This window comes from Fundulus heteroclitus, chromosome 14 (genome assembly GCF_011125445.2).
Source record: "Fundulus heteroclitus isolate FHET01 chromosome 14, MU-UCD_Fhet_4.1, whole genome shotgun sequence".
Taxonomy (NCBI): domain Eukaryota; kingdom Metazoa; phylum Chordata; class Actinopteri; order Cyprinodontiformes; family Fundulidae; genus Fundulus; species Fundulus heteroclitus.
The window spans coordinates 4,049,430-4,068,987 of NC_046374.1; the positions used below are offsets into that span (position 1 = coordinate 4,049,430).

Consider the following 19,558-nt stretch of genomic DNA (forward strand, 5'->3'; position numbering starts at 1 on the left):
AACGTTGAATTTGTGACTCACAGCAGCAGATTCGTGCAGTTGTATTTATTGATTTGTATTTGTGTTGAGGGGGAAAAAAATATTTCAAGAGGTGTAAAAAAAATTGTACCGGTACCTGTGATTTTTTTATTTTTATTCTACAAATAAAAAACTTGGAATGACACTCTCTCTACAACTTCAAATTCATGCTTACAAAGCACAAATACTTCTGGAACAAAATAAACTTCATATTATAGCCTTTTGAGGTTGACCTAGCTTCTTTAGCGCTTATCTTCAAGGGAAAGTGCTACATCATCTTCCTTAAAAGCAAAAGTTGGCTTCTTTTCAGCAATGGTCCCTCAGTTATCCAAGAAATCTTTTTCTCATTTCTTCGCCCCCAAGATTTTTCAACCAAGCTCCTATTTTTTGCATTGCATTGCATTGAAATGACTGTTGTCATTTCAGCTTTTAACTTTTTGCTCTCTCTCTTTTTTCTTCAGTAGGTACACCTGGTCTGACGTTCTGTTAACTGTGACATCATCCAGGGAAGACGGCTCACCCGCTACTACCATCTAATATAGAACAAATTACTGGATCAATGTGTGCTGTATAATATGATTGAATTTGACTTTGTAAAGTGCCTCGAGATGACATGTTTCATGAATTGGCACTATATAAATAAAATTGAATTGAATTGAATTATGGATTTTCCTACCTTGACCCCAGCAGCTGCTCTTTTCACACCTCCTCAAGGGGTGTTGACCCCCAGTCTGTCTTTCTGCTGTGTTTTCTTGTCATGGTTACTTTTCTACACTGTGTAAAATATGTGGAAAAAAAGAGCTATGTAATACATTAAAATTAACATTGACATTTTACCCATGCTTTAGTGGCTTAACATACCCCACAGCCACCACTTTGGAAAAAAAAGTGACCTTGTTTCACAATTTAAATGGATCTTTAGCTAAATGGCGCACATGGTTTAATATGCTAGTAAATCAACATGTATTTTTGTAGACTTGGATAAATTAGCTTTCACATGACAGCTGAAATAATAATAAAAAAAATGTAGTTTGACAAGCAAAAACCTGTTTTTGCAAAGAAAACATACCACATTACTGCATGCTTCTATCAATTACAGGTGCAGCAAAAAGAACGATGCTTGCAGAATTTATTGTCACGTGACAATAAAATACCATTGTCTAGATACAGGGGATGGGTAAACCTACCCGCTGGCTCACCTTACTCCACTCTCCCCTATTATTATTATTTTGAATTATTTGCTCGATTAATAGCCCTACTATCTGAAACAGCAAGCAGGTATAAACAGCTTCCAAGCACAACCTGCGAAACCCCACCCATCGTGGCGCACTTTCTTCCCCAGTGAACCGCCAAGCCAAGTGAATTCGCAGGGCAGTGCTAACACCTTCAAATCTAAGATTTAAGAATGCAAATTGCCTTTGGGTGGCATTGAAATGAATACTAAAATTGTCATGATTTGTCTATGATGAACCCAGAACCACACACATGGGACTGAAATTGAGAGTCTTTATTGAATGGTAGATGGGATTTTTTCAGAACATTATCAAAATAATCTCATGACTATGTCAATCAGGAACAACACAGATCCATTACTTTTAAATCCTTTTCAACCAAAAATTTGTAAATGTCATTTCGATATTGGCAGTGCCAACTTAAATTCATGAATTCCTCTAAAAGTCAGTTTGATAAATTTCCCTAAATATTCTTAGCATTCTTAACATGTTCATATCTTGAACAATATAAACTAATGTTTATGGAGCTAAATGCTCCATACTCAGTGGAGCACTGGGTAGTGTTGTTGCCATGCAGCAAGAGGGTCCTGGGTTCAAGTCCTACCCTTGCCCTGGGTCTTTCTGCATGGAGTCTGCATGTTCTCCCTATGCATGGGTGGGTTCTCTCTGGGTACTCTAGCTTCCTCCCACAGTCCAAAAACATGACTGTTAATCTCTAAAATTCTCCTTGTGTGTGAGAATGGTTATTTGTCTCTGTGTTATCCTGTGATAGACTGGTGACCTGTCCAGGATGAGCCCTGCCTCTCCCATTGACAGCTGGAGATAGGTACCAGCACCTCTCGTGACCCCACAAGGGATATAGGTGTTAGAAAATGGATGGATGGTTTCACACAACAGGAACCCCTCACAGATTAAATGCTTTTCCAACAAAAAAATAGTGTAATTTCTACAGTACGACAGTGACGCAAATTCCAAAATTTATATTAAATGAATCCAGTTTATCATAAAATTCCTAAAATATTCTCAGATGACCATGTCTACAGAGTGGTATCCTGAGGTTTTAGGAAAATGCTTTCAGCCATTTTGGCTATATAAATTTCTCATACTTGCAACCTGTAGTTTAGGATCATGCTGAAAAGGAATACTTACACTCGATTTAACCTTATGCACTGTTGGTATGAAATTATATCATCAATCTTAAACTGTTTTTAAGTTAAGTTTGTTTGCTTATATTTATATTTTTGATAAAACTGTCCACATCGATTGATCGGCTTTATCTGCTCTCTCACCAGTTTCACTTTGATTGGCCTTAAGAGTATTTGAAAATAGATTTCACATATGATATGATATTAGTACTAATAAAAAAAAACTTAGAATGACTCAAGGAGGAAATACAGGAGAAGAGTTTCTGCAACTAGGAGTTGTAGAGAACAAAAAAGTACCGTCAAATTAACCCCCCCTCTCCCCATGTGTACAAATCCAAGTTTGTCAGGAACATTTAAAGGCTTTTAGATAAATGTCTAAAACTAAATATAAAGGCATGAGAACTTATCTCTATTAGGATGTGGATCGTTGTTTGGAAATCAGGAAATATGGCAAACAGTCAATTAACTTCTGTTATAGGTTACACTAGGTTTGTCCGTATGTAGTTTCAACAATTTTCAAAAATAAAACTTTCGTCCATACTGTTTTGGTCACAAGTTTATTTAAAGCTTTTGAGTATATGACATAGCATGGAAGGTATAAGCCAAAACGCATTGTGGTTTGTAATAAGGCCCCCTAGTTATTGGGGCATCTGAGGTTTTTTATCTTAGGGGTCTAATTTTTCTTCTACCCAATGACTTAGTGGAAATAATTAATGAAAAACAATTACAGTAGGTTCCCCTGCTCTGCTGGAGCAGGCCTTAACTTGCTGCTGTGCAGGCTTGGAACCCTCATTAACGGAGTTGAAGCAGAGCACGCAACCGTTCCAAGTGTTGGTGGCTACAGACACTATTCCATTTACCGTTTAGGTCAGAACTTGAATCTGGAAATAACATCAAAGCCAACTTAACTGCGTTTCACTCCCCAAGTAAAAAAATCTGTGAGATTTGCTTACTGATATGTCCAGTGACAAAACCATCCATAGCGAAACAAATGCTTTTCTCTGCATTTTGTATTTGCAAACAATAAACTAAATATTCACCGTGTTTAATAAAGATACAAACTGATTTTACAGTGGAAGTCACAAAAATATTTATTCAAGGGAGCCATATTGGATTGAAACCATCTTTCTTCCTTAGAATTCCAATTTCTATCTTTTCAATTAGTATTTCCACCTTCAAACTGCATAATTACATCCTATCTGTCAATTAATAAAGCTGCAGTAATGATTAAGAATGTTTTTTTTACTCATTTACATTTTCTGAAAACTGAAAAAGCCAACTGTACCAAAGTTTTACAATGTTTGCCAAGAAAATGTTTACTTGAAAAACTAGCCTACAGTTGAAGTCACAGTACTTTCTACTAGAAAGGAGTTGCAATACTTGTAGGTAGCAGATCTAGTGGAAATTACAAAAACTTTACTGAAATTCAAATATTGTTGCACAAACGGTTTGGTGCTTGAAAGAAAAAAACAGCAAAAGTTATACACTTTAAAAGCCTTCCTTTTTATCCAGTGTCTTGGTTGATGTCACTCTAACCTTTTTGACCATTGTCTGTGGAAAACTAATACAGTCCCAGAAACTACAGGGAGGTGCTGCTGCGGACTCAGCAACCTTGGGAACAGCAGGCAGCCATGTGGCCTCTGTGTCTCATATCTGCTGCTGCTCCAGCATGGCTTCACATGTCCGACCCAGTTCTCCCAGCTTGACCTTTGCATACTCTGCTCTGTTCAGCGACATCTGGCAGTCCTTCCTGGTTGAATAAGTTGAGCCTTCGTGTGGTTGACCAGTTGCTACCTGGTGGAAGACAAAAGCAAACATGAACAGGCTGCTTCCGACAATCAGATTTTATAGATTTAAACTGAACTTAGAAATTTGTTTTAACCCCCCTGCCACAACTAATGTTCATTGAAACATTCACACCTATTCTAATCAGCCATAACAATATGACCAATGGCAGGTGAGGAGTAACATACTGGTTCTCTTTGCAAAATTGTACACAGTACATGGACAAAAGGACACAAATCTACAGTTGCAAAAGTGACACAGTGTCTAATTTTCCTCTTCTGACCTGTGTGAGGTAGCGGATCTGGGCACTCAGTTCACTCTCCACTCGGTTTATTGACGTCTGGAACTGGACTAGTTGTCTGTCCAGTAAGCTGGCGTTGTGTTTGTCTTTGGAGAGTTCCAGAACAATGTTTCCTGACACCAAAGGCAAAGATCAATCAGAAGAAGACAATTTAGGTTGGCAGTGAACCACAGGATGCACACAAATCTAAAGCCAAGTTAGGACGAATTCTCTATGGCCAACAAAGAGCATTAAAATATGACTATTAATGAGTAGCATTAGCAATCATTATCAGACTGTTTTCAGCTGAACAGGCCCCGTCAGTAAGTTCAGTTTATTCAAATCAGACTACCAACTAATCTTCAATTGGCGAATACGAAGGTCATCCAGAGCAGTGGCAGGCAGAGGTGGGACCGAATTATTGTTTTGCAAGGCACAAGTACCAGGTAAAGACCTAAAAGTCCTAAAGTACAAATCCTAATTTTTTTCATGTTTAACCTTAAACAAATCATTTGATCAAATATGTAATTTAATAACAGAGTAATAATAATTTCTGGATTCCTACAATATTTCTGAAAGATATTTTTGTTTTTCAGAACCACCAGCAAAAGGAGATGAACTTCAAACGTATAAGAAAATCCCAGCACTGCTGTTTTTAAGCACATGGAGGCCCCTCCTCCAAGGCGCATTCCAAGAGGATCAGTCCCCATGTGCTTAAAAACAGCAGCGCGAGCCGGCAGAACTGACAAAGACCCCTGGATATGTGTTGAAACGTTTTCAGAAAATTACTGAGCGAAAGTCCAGTTACCTCTGATTTAAGCCTGTTGGTGGTTAAAATCAGATCATTAATATATCAAATTACTTATTCAACTGTACAGAAACAAACTTTTCTTAGACATGATTATGATGGTGCTATCTACCAGCTTCGATGCACTGCACTTTGCTGTTGTTCAGGTGAAGTACAAAGGTTTGCTGTGTAGACATCATGAGCAGAGGAAACCATTCAATATGAATTAGAGAAATACTGGGAATGTTACCCTGTGACCGACCATTTGCTACCCCACAAAACTGTGCCAAGAACGCGTTTCTGTCAGCATCGTACAAAAAATGCCATAATATTACTGTGCAGACTTGTGTCTCATAGTGGTGTATATGACATTTACGTGATGCCACGCACAACTTTTTTTTAGATTTCCTTTTTTTTTTTTTTTGCCGGCTTGGTCCTGACCTGACCAAGAATCATTTACAGTCTCTCAAATGCTGATATCCGTTTGCTCATTTCTTTAAGGGTGTTTACTTGTACAATCATGCATATTGCATTCTTTTCTGCAATGTTTCCTCTTTTGAATTTGAATATTGCATCTTTTAAGATATGTATGCATTTTCACCTCAATTTGCCATGTTATCGATTAATAATTGCACAAAATTTCATTCATTCAAAAGTTCATTCACTTCTGTTTTGAAACTGTGAGAATTGGCCTTTTGTGTTAAAATTTTCAAAACTTTACAAAACTTAAAATATATTGTCATGCAATACACATGCTGACAACTGAGATAGATTTTTTTGTGTTGTGATAATTATATTAGTTATGTTACTATATTTTTCAGACCATATGGTGCACTAAACATTCTTCCCAAGTGTGTAATATCACTCCGTTTCTCCGTGTACACAGCTCTCTCCTGAGAGAGAAAGAGCTATCCTTCTCGGTCAGGAGGACAGAGTAGTCGGACTACACTGCTCTGTTTCTAACATACGGCCAAAATAAATGTAACTTTTATATTGAATGCGGTACCGCGCACGTGACGTCACCGTCTCAAGAGCAACGCCCCTTTTGCCGCTTAGGTAGGGCATACAGGAGAGAACGCATACAGGAGAGAACGCACGGATAACAGATATGACCGACTTTACAGCCGTTAAACTTTCCCAAGACGATGTCCCAGGCACACGGTTTATTGGTCGCACTGTCGAAGAACACACCAACCTTCAGCTCAAACGATGGCTTGAGGTTCGATGGCTTAAAAAGACTGGAAAACTGGCCGAGTTGATGAACGGTAAGCTTTGTTTTTTTTTTCCTGCGCGGCGATCATGGCATCATCGGCCGTTTTTTTTGTTGTTGTTGTTTGCAATCACCGTCCAGGAATGGGTATATGTTTAATGTTTGTCTCATTTGAAATGTTTTTGAGTAAGCTATCCTGGTAGCAGGCTATCATGTTAGCGCCTGCTACCATGATAGCCTATATGCGATCATGGTAGCAGGCGCTACTTTATTAACATGTCGGCCACCAAAATACTCTTACCTTGACTTGATGTCGCTGGAATTGGGTCAGGATGTTCTTCGGTTGTGCCCTTTCCTCCGACAAAATGCTTGCTACATATGTACTTGAATTTGGTAACTTTTTCCGGGTTGAACTGTTGTGTAGGCCGACCGCCCCGGTGTTCCAAGCGTACACATTTCTCCTTGGCAGTCTTGAAGAAAACATCCTTCATATGCGGCCGATCAGCGTAACTCGAGTCGCTGTTGCACGTTCCATAGCAACAATGTTTAAAAACCATGGTCTTAGATTTGGAAAAAGCAGTCGTTTACCGAGTAAAACCAAGGGTAACGCACGTCTCTTTTACAGCGAAACAGCGGCGGACTATGCAAGCTTGCCCTACTGCGTACCACGTGATGTGACGTCATCGTGACGTTGTGTTTCTAAAAATAGCTCGCGCGCGGTACCGCATTAACTTAATAGGTTTATTGTTGCTAGCGCGTACTCCGGGGAAAGGCTGCCTTGAGGCTCCCACATACTCTGCGCGCCACATCTACTGCGCGCATACTGTAATCTTGGTAGACTCTGCGCTGACTGTCCGCGCACGTTTTACCCTTTATAGTCAAGCGTACTATTGCCTACATTTCTTGTGGAAAATTTCAACAATTCGCACACCGTCTGCAAATGGGACGGTGTGCGATGGTAAAATGTGTTATTAGCTAGCTGAGCACTTAGAGCTGTTTCTTAACCAGCAGGCTCCCACCTGTCTTGACTTCTTGCCGACGAGAAGTTTATAAAGTGTTGTAAAGATTGAGCTCGGCATGTAGTACCCGTATGCGCGGAGTCTGCGCAGAGTCCGTCTTGAGTACGCGTGGACCTCAGCGGAGTGAAGTAAGGCCGAGTAAGTGGAGGCCTTTACATGAATGCACTTCTATTTCGACATTACAGTCAGGCAGTCTTGTAGACAGCTCAGGAGTCCGATCAAATAGTGACACAGGGTACCGTAATGCTTCGAATATCCATTGAGCAGAGAAACTTAATTGCTTACCAACATCGTACTTACACATTTTAACAGATTTTTGAATCAATCAATTTTTGTATCACATAAAATCGCCCAATAACCACAACGGTAATCATATGTAAGGTACACCGGATTATAGGGAACCGTATGTGCCTTATAGTCTGAAAAATACGGTTATTACATTAGTCATTTAGTTATTTTTATTAACTGTGTTTGAATTAATATTAGACATATACTGGTTAGTCTGTGCGATAGCATTTATTTTATTTGTTTTATATCTCATGGAGACATCCACTGTGTTCAACATAGTATTCCTTTGCATTGAGACACTCTTCATAGGGCTCAGGAGAACAGGAATGTTTATGGTCTTCTCTCTAACTGCAAGTCTGTTGCAATTAGATACACGCCTGAGTGTTCACATGCACACTTTTCTTGTATATTCTAGTATAAATGCAAAAACTACTGTACTTGTCTTGCAAGTAAAACTGCAAATACTTCAGTTCTGCCAATAAAAATTCAAAAACTTATTTTCTTGCAAATCCATCCATCCATCTTCTTCCTTCCACTTATCCGGGGTCGGGTGGCAGGGGTAGCAGCCTTAGGGAGGCCCAGACTTCCCTCTGCCCAGCCACTTGGGCCATCTCTGACTCTAAGGCGTTCCCAGGCCAGCTGAGAAACATAGTCCCTCCAGAGTGTCCTGGGTCTAACCAGATGTCCAAGCCACCTGAACAGGTTCCTTTCGACATGGAAAAGCAGCAGCTCTACTCTGAGTCCTCCCCGGATAACCGAGCTTCTCACCCTATCTCTAAAGGAGAGCCCAGACACACTACTGAGAAAACTCATTTTGGCTGCTTGTATCCGGGATCTCGTTCTTTATCTCGTATAGGAATTGAGAAACTTGTTTTTATTCTTCTTCTCAAAAACAAGTAGTATATTTGTTAAACATTTATTGTGGATATAGTAACAGTGTCAAAGTAACACATTCTACACAAATATAAATGTTTTCGCCCCCCTGCTGCTTTGTTACCGTACTGCTGGCTCACTTAACCCCTCACCCCCCATGGTAGTGGGACTATAAAGGTAGATCGTGTCTGTCTGTCTCTCTCTGCACACTACAGTTAGATATTTATTTCTGCCTTGCTCTGTGTATAAACTATAGGGAATAACCCCCCCTCCCCTCCCCGCTCTGTTATCCAAAGTTTGCTCACCGGCACACTGCAGGACCACAGCGATTTCCTTCTCCACCTCCTCCAGCAGTCGGAGCCGCTCGTTCGCCATTCGGAGCAGGAAGGCGCTAAAACCAGCAGCCAGATAGAAGATCTTAACCCACCCTTAGAAACTCCAGAAAAACACAGGCTTTAGTAAATTAACAACCACTCATTTTAGTATCTCAGCCGTTTTTTTACAATTCCTTTATACGGCAGCGCGAAGAACTGATGAAGGCGTGCCGTAGTCGCGCAGTAGTGACGTCACATTGGCAGTGAGGGAAAATGGCTACCTCGGCTTGGCTGCATGGTGCCGCTGCTATGAGACTTACTGAGGGTTTAGTGTCGGTCCTTAAGGAGCAGCGTCCGGAGTATCTGTCCGAGGTGTTGGCGAACTACAGGGAGCACGGCGTGTTTTCAGCGCAGGTAACTGGCCTCAGGCGGAACCCTGCGGACCGGGCTGGTTCTGGGCCAACATGCTGCCAGACTGTCTGTGCTGCTGCCGCTCCAGCTCCAGCCTTTGTTTCTATGCAGCGGCATATCTGCAGAGCCAGCCCGGTTCTTACAGGCTGCTGCTGCAAGTGTGTGGGAAATGTGTTTTAAACCTCCGCGTTTTGTCTCCAGGGCACCAGCGATATCGCGGGGCTTGTTGGGTTCAGCAATGCTAAACTGGGCTGCAGCAAAACCAGGTGAGAAAAGTGCTTCCTGTGGACTTCCCTGTTATCGCCGCTAGGATCCTTCTTCCCTCGCGTTTGGTAGAGCTCTTCTCTCTGATTGACTGATGTGTCACTAGATATATCAGAATATCATGGAAAAGCACACAGATATACTATGCATTACCAAAAGTATTCTCATCTGCTTCCTCACATTTACATGGCACACACAAAGCTGGGGAAAGGTTAAGGTCCATGCTTTAATCATAATGTAACATGAACGTTGGGCGTTTCAGTGGATCTATGCAGTAGCGATTTTTGTTCTCACGATCTATTCAAAGAAAGGTTATAACAGTCATGGTGGTTATAACACAAAAATGAATGTCAGTTTCTCAGTACCTTGCCATCTATTACTGCCAGAAGTGAATTACTTGTTACATTTACTCAGTTATACCTTAAGTAACTTCATGAATAAAATAAAATATCTAAAAGTAGTTTTACTGTATCACACTTTTTACTGGCGTAATATAATTTTAAAGCACTCTCACTATAGTACAGATTGTAGCTACTCTACCCATCTCGACTTATTTCAGTGAATGAAGAACAAGCAGGTTTTACCCAAAGTGCACCAGACACAGAAACACACCTGCAAGGAGGAGTGTTGTTTAAAGCACAACTTCTTTAATCTGTTGTCGTTTTCTAAGTTCTGAGCCTGTTGTGCACTTTGAAGGTCACGTGAACACAATATCCATTATCACTGGAGTTACCTTGCCATGTTCTGACATAAATTTATAAGTTTTCCTAAGTATTGGTGGCAAAATAAAATATAGTTGGAAATGTTTCCCAAGTCTGACTTTGGCATGTTGAAATATTTTGTACTTTTTTTTTTTAAATGTTATTCTTTAAATGGCCAGGATTTTAACATAATGTATTTTTGTCTGATTGCATAATTTTGTACAAATTAAATCAGAAGTTACGATCAGTCACTGAGTGCTTAAGTAGCCCTTTTATTAAAGACTTTTTTACTCTTGAGTATTTGGATGACTACATTCTACTTCTACTTGAGTTGAAATACGTTGACGTAGGACTTTTCAACAGATAGGGTTTTTTCTTGTTGTTAGGTTGGTAAGAAGACAAAAAGAGTTTGTTTTGGCTGTCTATTCATATAAGACGATCAGCCAGCAGCAGTCCCATGTCACATAAGGGCGGGGGAGGGGGCACAGAGAGCCGAGCACGGAGCAGGCGGACAGTTGAAAGTATGGATCACGGTGTGCTCTGATGCTTTGAACGCCGGGGGCATGTGGTGTTAGGGGGTTAGACTGCTCCACCAGGATCATTTATAAAGGAAACGCTGCAAGTGAGCGATACTGACATGTTCGACTGCTTAAACCACCAGAGTAGAACTGCGGGACTACAGTTGAAAGAATGAATGAGACATTTCCGCTTTTACAACCTAAACACGAGCATCTAATTCCTGTCCTATCACATTCCAGCAGTCAGAAACCCGTGATTAAAAAGTTCTGCCCAGACGCTGACAACAAGCAGGGAGACCCTCAAAGACAGGGCTGTAAGAACAAAATGACATCACTTTCTGCGGGAGCGAGAACAAATGACTCATTTCTCGTGGAGTATGTATCAGCCTTTACTCGAGTACAAGTCTTGGCTGCTCTACCCTCTAACCCTAACCCCGTTCATTTAGGGACCCCCAGCCTTCAGAACTTGCTCCTTGATGATGCAACTGCAATGAAATGGATGACTGTCTTCCTTGAAGATAAAATTACATCTGAGTTGCTCATGCGGAGCTCTCCATAGCTGGATTAATGATGTTTGTGGTTTCCAACTGGCCCAGCCTGTAATCCCTGCGCCTCCAAAGCCTCGTCTGATGACGACTGTGCCTGATGCATAGCATTTTCCTGGATGTCCTTCGGTCTCCAACAGCGTTTGCGGCATTTTAGCATGAATTCAGCACAGAAGCCCACCCCTGTGTTTAGGTACCCTGTAGATTATCTAGCATGCATAGCGAGCTGATGGAACCAGTGGCGTCTGTTTCTCAACTCTTATCTTTAACGTATCTGTAGTTGGGTGCCATTCTCCATCCAGTTCTGCAGAGCACTTTTCACAGCAAAGCGATCATCAGCGTTGGTTGGAGGTCCGTTTCCATGGCTCTCTGTGACTATTGCATCCCTCTGTGTGCCGTTTGCAACCATCTTGTGATAGTTGAAGCCCAGTTGCAACTTCTCTCTGAGAACATCACGTTTGAAACTTCTCAGTGGTCAGGTATGGTGGAGCAATTAAAATCTGTAGTGTAAAGAAGAGGCTTATTTAACAACAAATAGTCAGTGGGCCAGTTTGATTCATGGATAAGACAGTAGTTGTGGTTTTTGTCGTCAATCTCTTGGGTAAAGAGCATCATGTTATGTAATAAGTACTGAAATACAGAACAGGTGGACAGTTCCTTTCCAAGTTTAGGGAAAGTCTGTAAAGGTAACGGTGCTCTTAGGTGCAGTGCTCCTGAGAGCGAGACATTTTTCATAAAAGTTTGTGAAGGCAGTCTGTATGCCAAGAGTGGTTTATACACCAGGTTCATATTCTACACTTGTGGTCATAAAAGTGATGAGAAGAACTGAGTTAAATGATTTGGAGAAGTATTTCAGTACTTTTGGTGAAATATTGAATATGCTCCTCAGAACCTATAAGGACTCATTTGGCGCTGTGGTACAGATTTGAAAAATAAGAATGTTCTATTGGTTGACCCAGTTGCTACTTATCAGTTGATAGACTGCTATTGGCCTAATGTGATGGAGACATTGTTTTGTGTTTGCATGTTTGAGCAGGTTCGAGGGGCTGTGTCTGCTGTCCATGCTGGTTAAAGACAGCTCCAGCGATCTATTCCAGCAGCACTGCCTCTCCTGGCTGCGCTCCCTGCAGCAGGTCATACAGGTAAGATGCACAAACAGGTGGGAGACATTAATATGTTTAATTGGTAAGAACATAGCTCCTTTTTTCCAGGAATCCGGTTAATATTCTCTCATTTGCTATAAAAGGTTTCTATTGCTGTTTTTTCCTTCTTTTTTGAAGAAGTGTCTACAGACAATACTAAACATTATCAGGTATCGTGTTTATTTGGCTAATACAGCTACAGCATCAACAAACGTAATAAAACATTTAGTTGAATTGTAAAGAAAAATATTTTACATGTAGAGGATTTAAAAAATACATTTCCACCAAATCGCAGTGATGGTGAAGAGAGAAGCAGAGAGGTTTAACACTTCTGAATGACAGGACAGCTGTTGTTTAAAATTGAAAAGTGGTTAACTTTCTCCCCAACGTTATTTAGAAAAGTATCACGTATAAAGCTGCTGGTTTAGGAGCCATTTAACATTTTGACTATAACTGCATCTGTTTTGAAGAACAACTTTATAAAAGCCACAACATTCCAGTTTCCACTAAATCAAGGTAAAAATTGCTGGATTTAATCATAATCCAAATTTTGTGTATTTATTGAGTCAGTCATTAAACAAAATTCATTGCTGTTGGAAAAACTTTAGCTTATTATGTCAAATATCTGTATTTGATTAAAAAGACAGTTCATTTTAATTAAAAAGCCTCAAATTCATTAGATTTTAAATCACAACCAAAAATATACCAATTTGTATCATAACATTTAAATCATTCATTTTACTTTATTGGGGAATTTATCATGGTTCATATCACCCCGCTCCTAGATGGTATCTCACTAAAGTGAGCACCCTTTAATTTTTGTAAATATTTTGCAATATCTTTTAATGGGACAACACTGAAGATATGGAGAAGCAGCATTTACTTCCTATGCTCCACAAATCTGGTACAACCCTTCAGAAAATTGCGAAACAGCAGAAACACTGAGTTTCTTTAAATCAAGACTGAAAACCCACCTGTTTAGAGTTGCTTTGACCCATAACAACAGGACCAACATATTAGATCAGATGTGTATTGATGTTTTCGCTTGATAAAATGTAATATTTGTTACTGGTCCCAGAACCGGTGACTTTTTCAAAGTGTTTATGATGTTTTTATGTTTTCATGTTATAAAGCACGTTGAATCGCCTTGCTGCTATATATATATGAATGGCTATATAAATAAACTTGACTTGACACTTTTATCCAATGTAAAGTAGTAAGTGTACAGCTTGGGTAACAGTGTAAACCCTAACACAATACACAGCTATCAATGTCTAAACCATGGGTTTTCAAATTCAATGAATGTGAACCTCCCCTTGGAATAGGTAAAGATAGCCACGCCCCTCCCCAACCACAAACCTACCACACACAGGTCCCTGCATTAAATGCATCTTTCTTTTGTGTTTCTGGAATGCTGTTTCAAAAACAACTGATAGGCCAATATATGATTTTTTTATTGTATTTCTTTTAACAAAGTACATTAATAAAAAAGGCCTATTCATAAAAAATCCATCCAAAGATTTCCATCTTACAGGCTACTTTTACTGAAACGTCAAGAACAGAGGGCCTACTTTTAAAATTGAACTGTCATTAGAGCAAATTCATAAACGATTGTTTTCAGCAGCAGACAAACTGAACTAAACAAACGACTGAACTCACGTCAACTGAAATAATAATAATAAAAAAAAAAAAAGATAACCTGAATTTAACAGACGTCAACATATTCCATATTCCGATTTACTTATTTTAGGCTAAAATTATACACAATTTAAACCTATTGCTATTTTAACAAACAAGCATTATAGTAGATGTTATCTCTTATCTGGTGTATTTCTGATGTTTGGCACTTTGTGTTACCTCGTGTTAAAGTGCTCTTTAAATAATGCTGACAATGATGATGATTATGATCAGAAGAAACTTTTCCATCACCTCCCAGAAGCTGGAAAGAAAAGAGACATAAAAACACACCTCACTTAGTGACTCTTAGTAACTCAAATATTTTAGGCTAAAAAAATGATGTTCAGTCATTTCTGCCAAAGAATCCATCTGAATGCAGTATTTGCAAGCCATACTCTGATTGAATGGCTGGTGGAGTGGACAGTTTTTTAAGTCGCGAGCACAGAGACAGAGTCGAGCACAGCTGGTGTTGAGCCTTGAATGAGCAGGTCGAGTGCACAAGCAGAGATGGAACTGAGAGCTGCTGGATGTTACAGAACATATGCTTCTCCACCTTCCACACGAGGATGCCCCACAGATGCTCAATAGGTCTGGAGACATGGTTGGCCAGTCCAGCACCTTTACCCTCAGTCTCTTTAGAAAGGCAGCAGCCATCTTGGAGGTGTGTTGTGGGCAGTGGCGGCTTAAATTCCACGATTCCACAATAAGCATTTAATTAATAAAAAAAACCACATAGGATTATTTTGGTGTTTTTGTCTTATTAATCCTTTTCACAGACTCATGCCAGAGGGTTTGCATACATTATACATGTACGTATATTACGAAATGAACGTTTATGTCTTGACTTAAATATATATCCTAATTTTTTATTTATATAATGATTTAAGTAGAACAATGAGCAGTGCAAAATTAAGTTGTATTTACCGGAGATGAAGTGTAGACTGCAAATTCTGTCGTGGTATGATGGCTCCCACAGTCAATTGGGATTGTCTGCCTGCATCCTTTTCATTGAAATTATCCATTTCTTTCTTCTTTCTTCGCCCTTCGGTAAACGACAGAAACATACATCCAACGATTTGGAATGCCTCTGTGTGCAACCGGGAGCACAACGAGTCGTAGGCATTGTTTAGATTCCAGAAATAAACTAAAAGTACGCTCTAATTCACCCGTTTTGTCACGCTGGTAAGCGAAACCAGTACTGTTTTTGCTGACCACCGTGACCTGGATGTAGCGTGGATGTAGCTCGTGACGTCACACTTGATCTGTTCTATACACCTATCACTGTGTAGCAGGGGTAAAGATTCCAGGAGCCCCAAAGCCATTCATTTTGGCGATGCTGATTGGCCAAATATTTATAAATTTTCCCTAGCAACAGTATACGATTGGTTATTTTGCTACAGTTGTGGGGCTCCTTCAGTGACAGCCCCAAAAGTGTAGAAGAAGAGAAATGATACGTTCTGTTGGTGGAAATGCACTGTTAAATGAGAGCCAATTGATAGTCAATTGTAGACGTGTTGTATAATGCGGAGTACAGGTAGCAATGTACTAGTAAGTAAAACGGAAATGGAAGAAGAAACGGAAAAGCGCCCGCGCGCGCTCTCGGCGCCGCTCGCGCTCGCTCTCGCGCGATCGTGCTCTCGGCGCTCTCGCGCTCTCTCCGCTGTCTCTCTCTCGTAGCGTAGAGAGAGGGATGATATAGATATAAGAGAGACTCAGATATATATATATATAGATCTATAATATATATAATATATTTATATTATATATAATATATATATATATATTTTGACTTTTCCCCTCCATATCTATAAAGGGTGGCGCCGGAGCGCCCCCTATGGGCCAGCCGCCACTGGTTGTGGGGTTGTCATCATGTTGGAAAACTGCCCTGAGGCCCAATTTCTGATTATCCTCTACCTTAATAGGAACATGTTGGCATTCATAGTTGGCATTCTCCACAGCCAGCAGCACTCATGAAGCCCCAAACCACGACCCTCCCACCACCATGCTTGACTGTAGGCAAGTCACACTTGCAGACCAGTTTAATGCAGTGTGGGGAGTATGGTCTGGACTTGTGACAGGCTGACCCTTACCCTTCACCTGCTTCAGCAATGCTGGCAACATTCATGTCTATTTTCAAATACCTCTGGGTATGATGCTGAGGTTGTGCACTCAACTTCTTTGGTCAATCAAGGAAAGGCCTGTTTTGACTGGAACCTGTCCCGTTAAACGACTGTGTGGTCTTGACCACCGTGCCATTGCTTAGTTTCAGATTTCAGGCATTTGAGAGCGGTAACCCCAAATGCAATGCACCTGCTCCCCGTTCAATCCTGAGACTCTGTAACACTAATGATTCACATGACATCAGGGAGGGAAAATGACTAATTAGACATAATTTGGACAATTTCACTCAGAGGTATACTCCCTTTTGTTGACACTGGTTTTAGACATTATTGGCTGTGTGTTGAGTTATTTGAGGGAAGAGGAAATTGACCCCGGTATAAAGAGCTGCACACTGACCACTTTACATCGTATAAAAGTGTGAAATGTTCTGTTTTAAAACATTTACAAAATTATAAGGCGTGTACTTCTGTGAAATACTGTAACATCTTTATTCTTCATTCATACTTTCTGTGAATAAATGTAAGCCTAGTCAAAAACTTAGAGTTGAAAACCTCCCAACTGCTTTGTTTGTGTCCCTTTTAACAGTTGTTTGCTCTTGCAGTCTCAGGCTCCAACTCAGACCATTCATTTGGCTGTAAACATTCTGAAAGACCTGCTGCAGTACTCATGCCAGCTAGCAGAACTTGCCAGGGAGGTTGGCCTCAACTGCATCCTTGGTATTTTAACGTCTCTCCTGGGCCTGAAGACAGAGGTGAGTGGGGAAACTTCGATCAAGTCATTTTCAGTCTTTATTGTGCTGTATATTTGTTGAATGGGAGACAGGTAGATTTCCGGACGGCAGAGAGTCCCCTTTCATTTCTCACACAGACAATAAGTAGGACCAGTTGCGTACACCTTTTCAAGGGCGTGCACAGTATGATATCAGTGCTCGTTTCATCACATTTATGGAGAATATCATACTATAATGTAAACGTGTCCAAGCTGACACATCTTCCCCTAGTCAGTCATACTGTCCAATCTAAGCATGTCAGGCTCTTTCGCAGCCCATTCTCTGGAAACTCATAATCTGTAGCACTATGTTGCTAGGGCTGCAACTAACATTTATTTTAACGATTGATTGATTGGTCTAATTTGTTTCTCATTAATTGGACAAAATTATTATTTTTTCTTCAGAGTCAAAATAGTGTTTATTATGTAATACGTTGTTTTGCTTCTGAGGGTTTTAGATTTGTCAGGGTGTCTTCTAAGGATGCTTAGTTTTTGTTTTTCTACAAGTGTTTTTAGTTTCGGTCTGTGTCTAATCATTCTGGCTCTCTCACCAAAATTTCGTTATGGTTACATAATGATAAAGACTCTTGATTCTTAAAAAGTCAGTTTATTGTGCCACTTCTCTCTCCCATACAGAGCCTTCACTCAGACTTTGTCAGCAAATTAAAATTTAAAGTTTGATTAACAAATAATTACCATTAATCAAATGGATTGAAATTGTATTGAGAACTGGTCTATGCCGATCCTTGATCAAATCATCCATCTAACCACTTATTCTGACTAGCTTACGAACTGACTGCACATGCATGTGGAGGATGGGCCAGCAGCGTTTGAGGGACGATCCTTTTCTGTCATTCTGTAGTTTAGGAACAGCAACAGCATGAGTTGCTGAGCCTGTAGCTCATTTATGAAAAGCGTTAACGCGTTAACCATTCTCAGAACCTGGAGCAGGTCCATTTTATGCACGCAGAACGGTCAGAACCAACACACCTCCATGTTTATTATTATTATTATTTTTTTTCACACACGGGTTGTTTTGGGGAAATTTAACAAGTCTGCACATGTCAAAGTTTCTATGGACCTTGAAAGGCTGACGTAACAACCGTACTGCAACGTGGGAAATCGGGGCATTTCTGCTTTAGCTTGCTCAGCCTGAATCCACAACACAGCCTTTGTTTTCTATTCCTTTGTTTTTTAAAAGTTAAAAACATGCTGTGCCATTAATTGCCATACTAGTTCACACGATCGCTTTGGGGAAAAGGATTCCCAAAGAGCGATGGATTGAGATTTTTCAGTTTTCCGAAATAAAAGCAAACCCAGGGAGCTCGGATTTCTGAATTAACAAGGAGACGGGGAATGGACTGTCTTGATTTCAGATGAATGTTGCAATAATAACATAAAACACATTACAAACGGAGTGCAGCCATAAAAGATCAGGAAGAGTTAGACATATTAAAGGCCCCCACATACTTGCACAGAGCTCAATTTTTACGATACTTTCCCCACTGGCAGAAAGTGTTTGAATTTGTCACAAGAAATGTAGACAATAGGTATGCTTAGGGCTGGACGATAATTCAATAACAATATATATCGATTGATAGCCGTATATCGAAAATAGCAAAAAGGGTCAGTAAAAAGTTAAATAGAATAACAGTTTTCCTTCCTTATGTATTCTAACCATGTAGGTTAATATTACAATCATTACATCCTCCCAGCCAATCACAATGCAGACCCAGGAACCAAGCTCCGCCCCCTTCAGAAAGTTCAGAGAGCACACGTTCTTTTTTTGTTGAAAACTGTCAGTTTTGGTAAAAAGTTGTTTGAATAAATATTTGAGTTTGAATTCAGTGTTTGTGTGTTCTTTATATAAAAATAGCTTGCTAAGCAACAGCATTAAATGCCCAGGGCTGCACGTAAAGTATATGTCTTAAATTTGTTGATGATTATCTATCGATCAGTATGATTTCTATTTTATCTATGTTTTTTTTTCTATATCGTCCAGCCTTAGGTACGCTCGACTATGAAGGGTAAAACGTCCACAGAGAGTCGGTGTGGCTCACAGTATGCGCACTGCATGTGTGGGAGCCACACCGTCTGTGGCAAGGCAAGGCAAATTTATTTGTATAGCACAATTCAGTACAAGGACAATGCAAAGTGCTTTACATGATTAAAATATAGCAAAAAAACAAAAAAAAAGAGTCTTTTGGGAGCCTTTAGGATTGTGAAAATGTGTTGGTTCATAAATAAATTAACGAATAAGCCCCTAAATATTTCTAACATAAAAAGAGAGTGAATGCCAGGCTTAAAATATTTTTTGAACAAATTTGTCTGACAGACACACCGGGATACAGGAGGATGAACTCTGTGAGGTGAAGCTGTGCTGTTCATGTACCTCTCAGTTTTCTGTTTCACATGAAAAGTTCAGAGATCCTGGACCCACCTAAAGTGGCTCTGTACATA

At 40.1% G+C, this 19,558-nt stretch overlaps 2 protein-coding genes across 3 annotated transcripts in view; one reads left to right on the forward strand and one right to left on the reverse strand.

The window, feature by feature from the left end:
• Nucleotides 1-3,424: 3,424 nt before the first annotated feature.
• Nucleotides 3,425-9,059, reverse strand: med11 (mediator complex subunit 11). The gene is made up of 3 exons (XM_021310076.2): nucleotides 8,943-9,059; nucleotides 4,464-4,594; nucleotides 3,425-4,189 (listed from the first exon to the last, which is right to left on the reverse strand). Exons 1-3 carry the CDS (start codon nucleotides 9,010-9,012, stop codon nucleotides 4,043-4,045), a joined length of 348 nt encoding a protein of 115 aa, XP_021165751.1. The 5' UTR covers nucleotides 9,013-9,059; the 3' UTR covers nucleotides 3,425-4,042.
• Nucleotides 9,060-9,207: 148 nt separating this feature from the next.
• pelp1 (proline, glutamate and leucine rich protein 1) overlaps nucleotides 9,208-19,558 on the forward strand; it is a 41,705-nt gene continuing 31,354 nt past the window's right edge. The window contains exons 1-4 of one of the 2 annotated variants that reach the window (XM_012851607.3): nucleotides 9,208-9,365; nucleotides 9,564-9,628; nucleotides 12,427-12,532; nucleotides 16,932-17,081. In XM_012851607.3, coding sequence (XP_012707061.2) covers nucleotides 9,225-9,365; nucleotides 9,564-9,628; nucleotides 12,427-12,532; nucleotides 16,932-17,081 — 462 coding nt within the window. In that variant the 5' untranslated portion in view covers nucleotides 9,208-9,224. Of the gene's footprint in view, nucleotides 9,366-9,563; nucleotides 9,629-12,426; nucleotides 12,533-16,915; nucleotides 17,082-19,558 lie in introns of both variants that reach the window. The other variant, XM_036146086.1, reaches the window with a different exon arrangement.

Excerpts from the sequence above, each read along its gene's own strand:
- med11 (XM_021310076.2), bottom strand. The coding sequence starts at position 9,012 with ATGGCGAACGAGCGGCTCCGACTGCTGGAGGAGGTGGAGAAGGAAATC. Across the intron at positions 4,595-8,942 it reads TGTGGTCCTGCAGTGTGCCG|GAAACATTGTTCTGGAACTC; the intron begins GTGAGCAAACTT and ends CTTTGGTGTCAG. Across the intron at positions 4,190-4,463 it reads AGATCCGCTACCTCACACAG|GTAGCAACTGGTCAACCACA; the intron begins GTCAGAAGAGGA and ends GTCTTCCACCAG.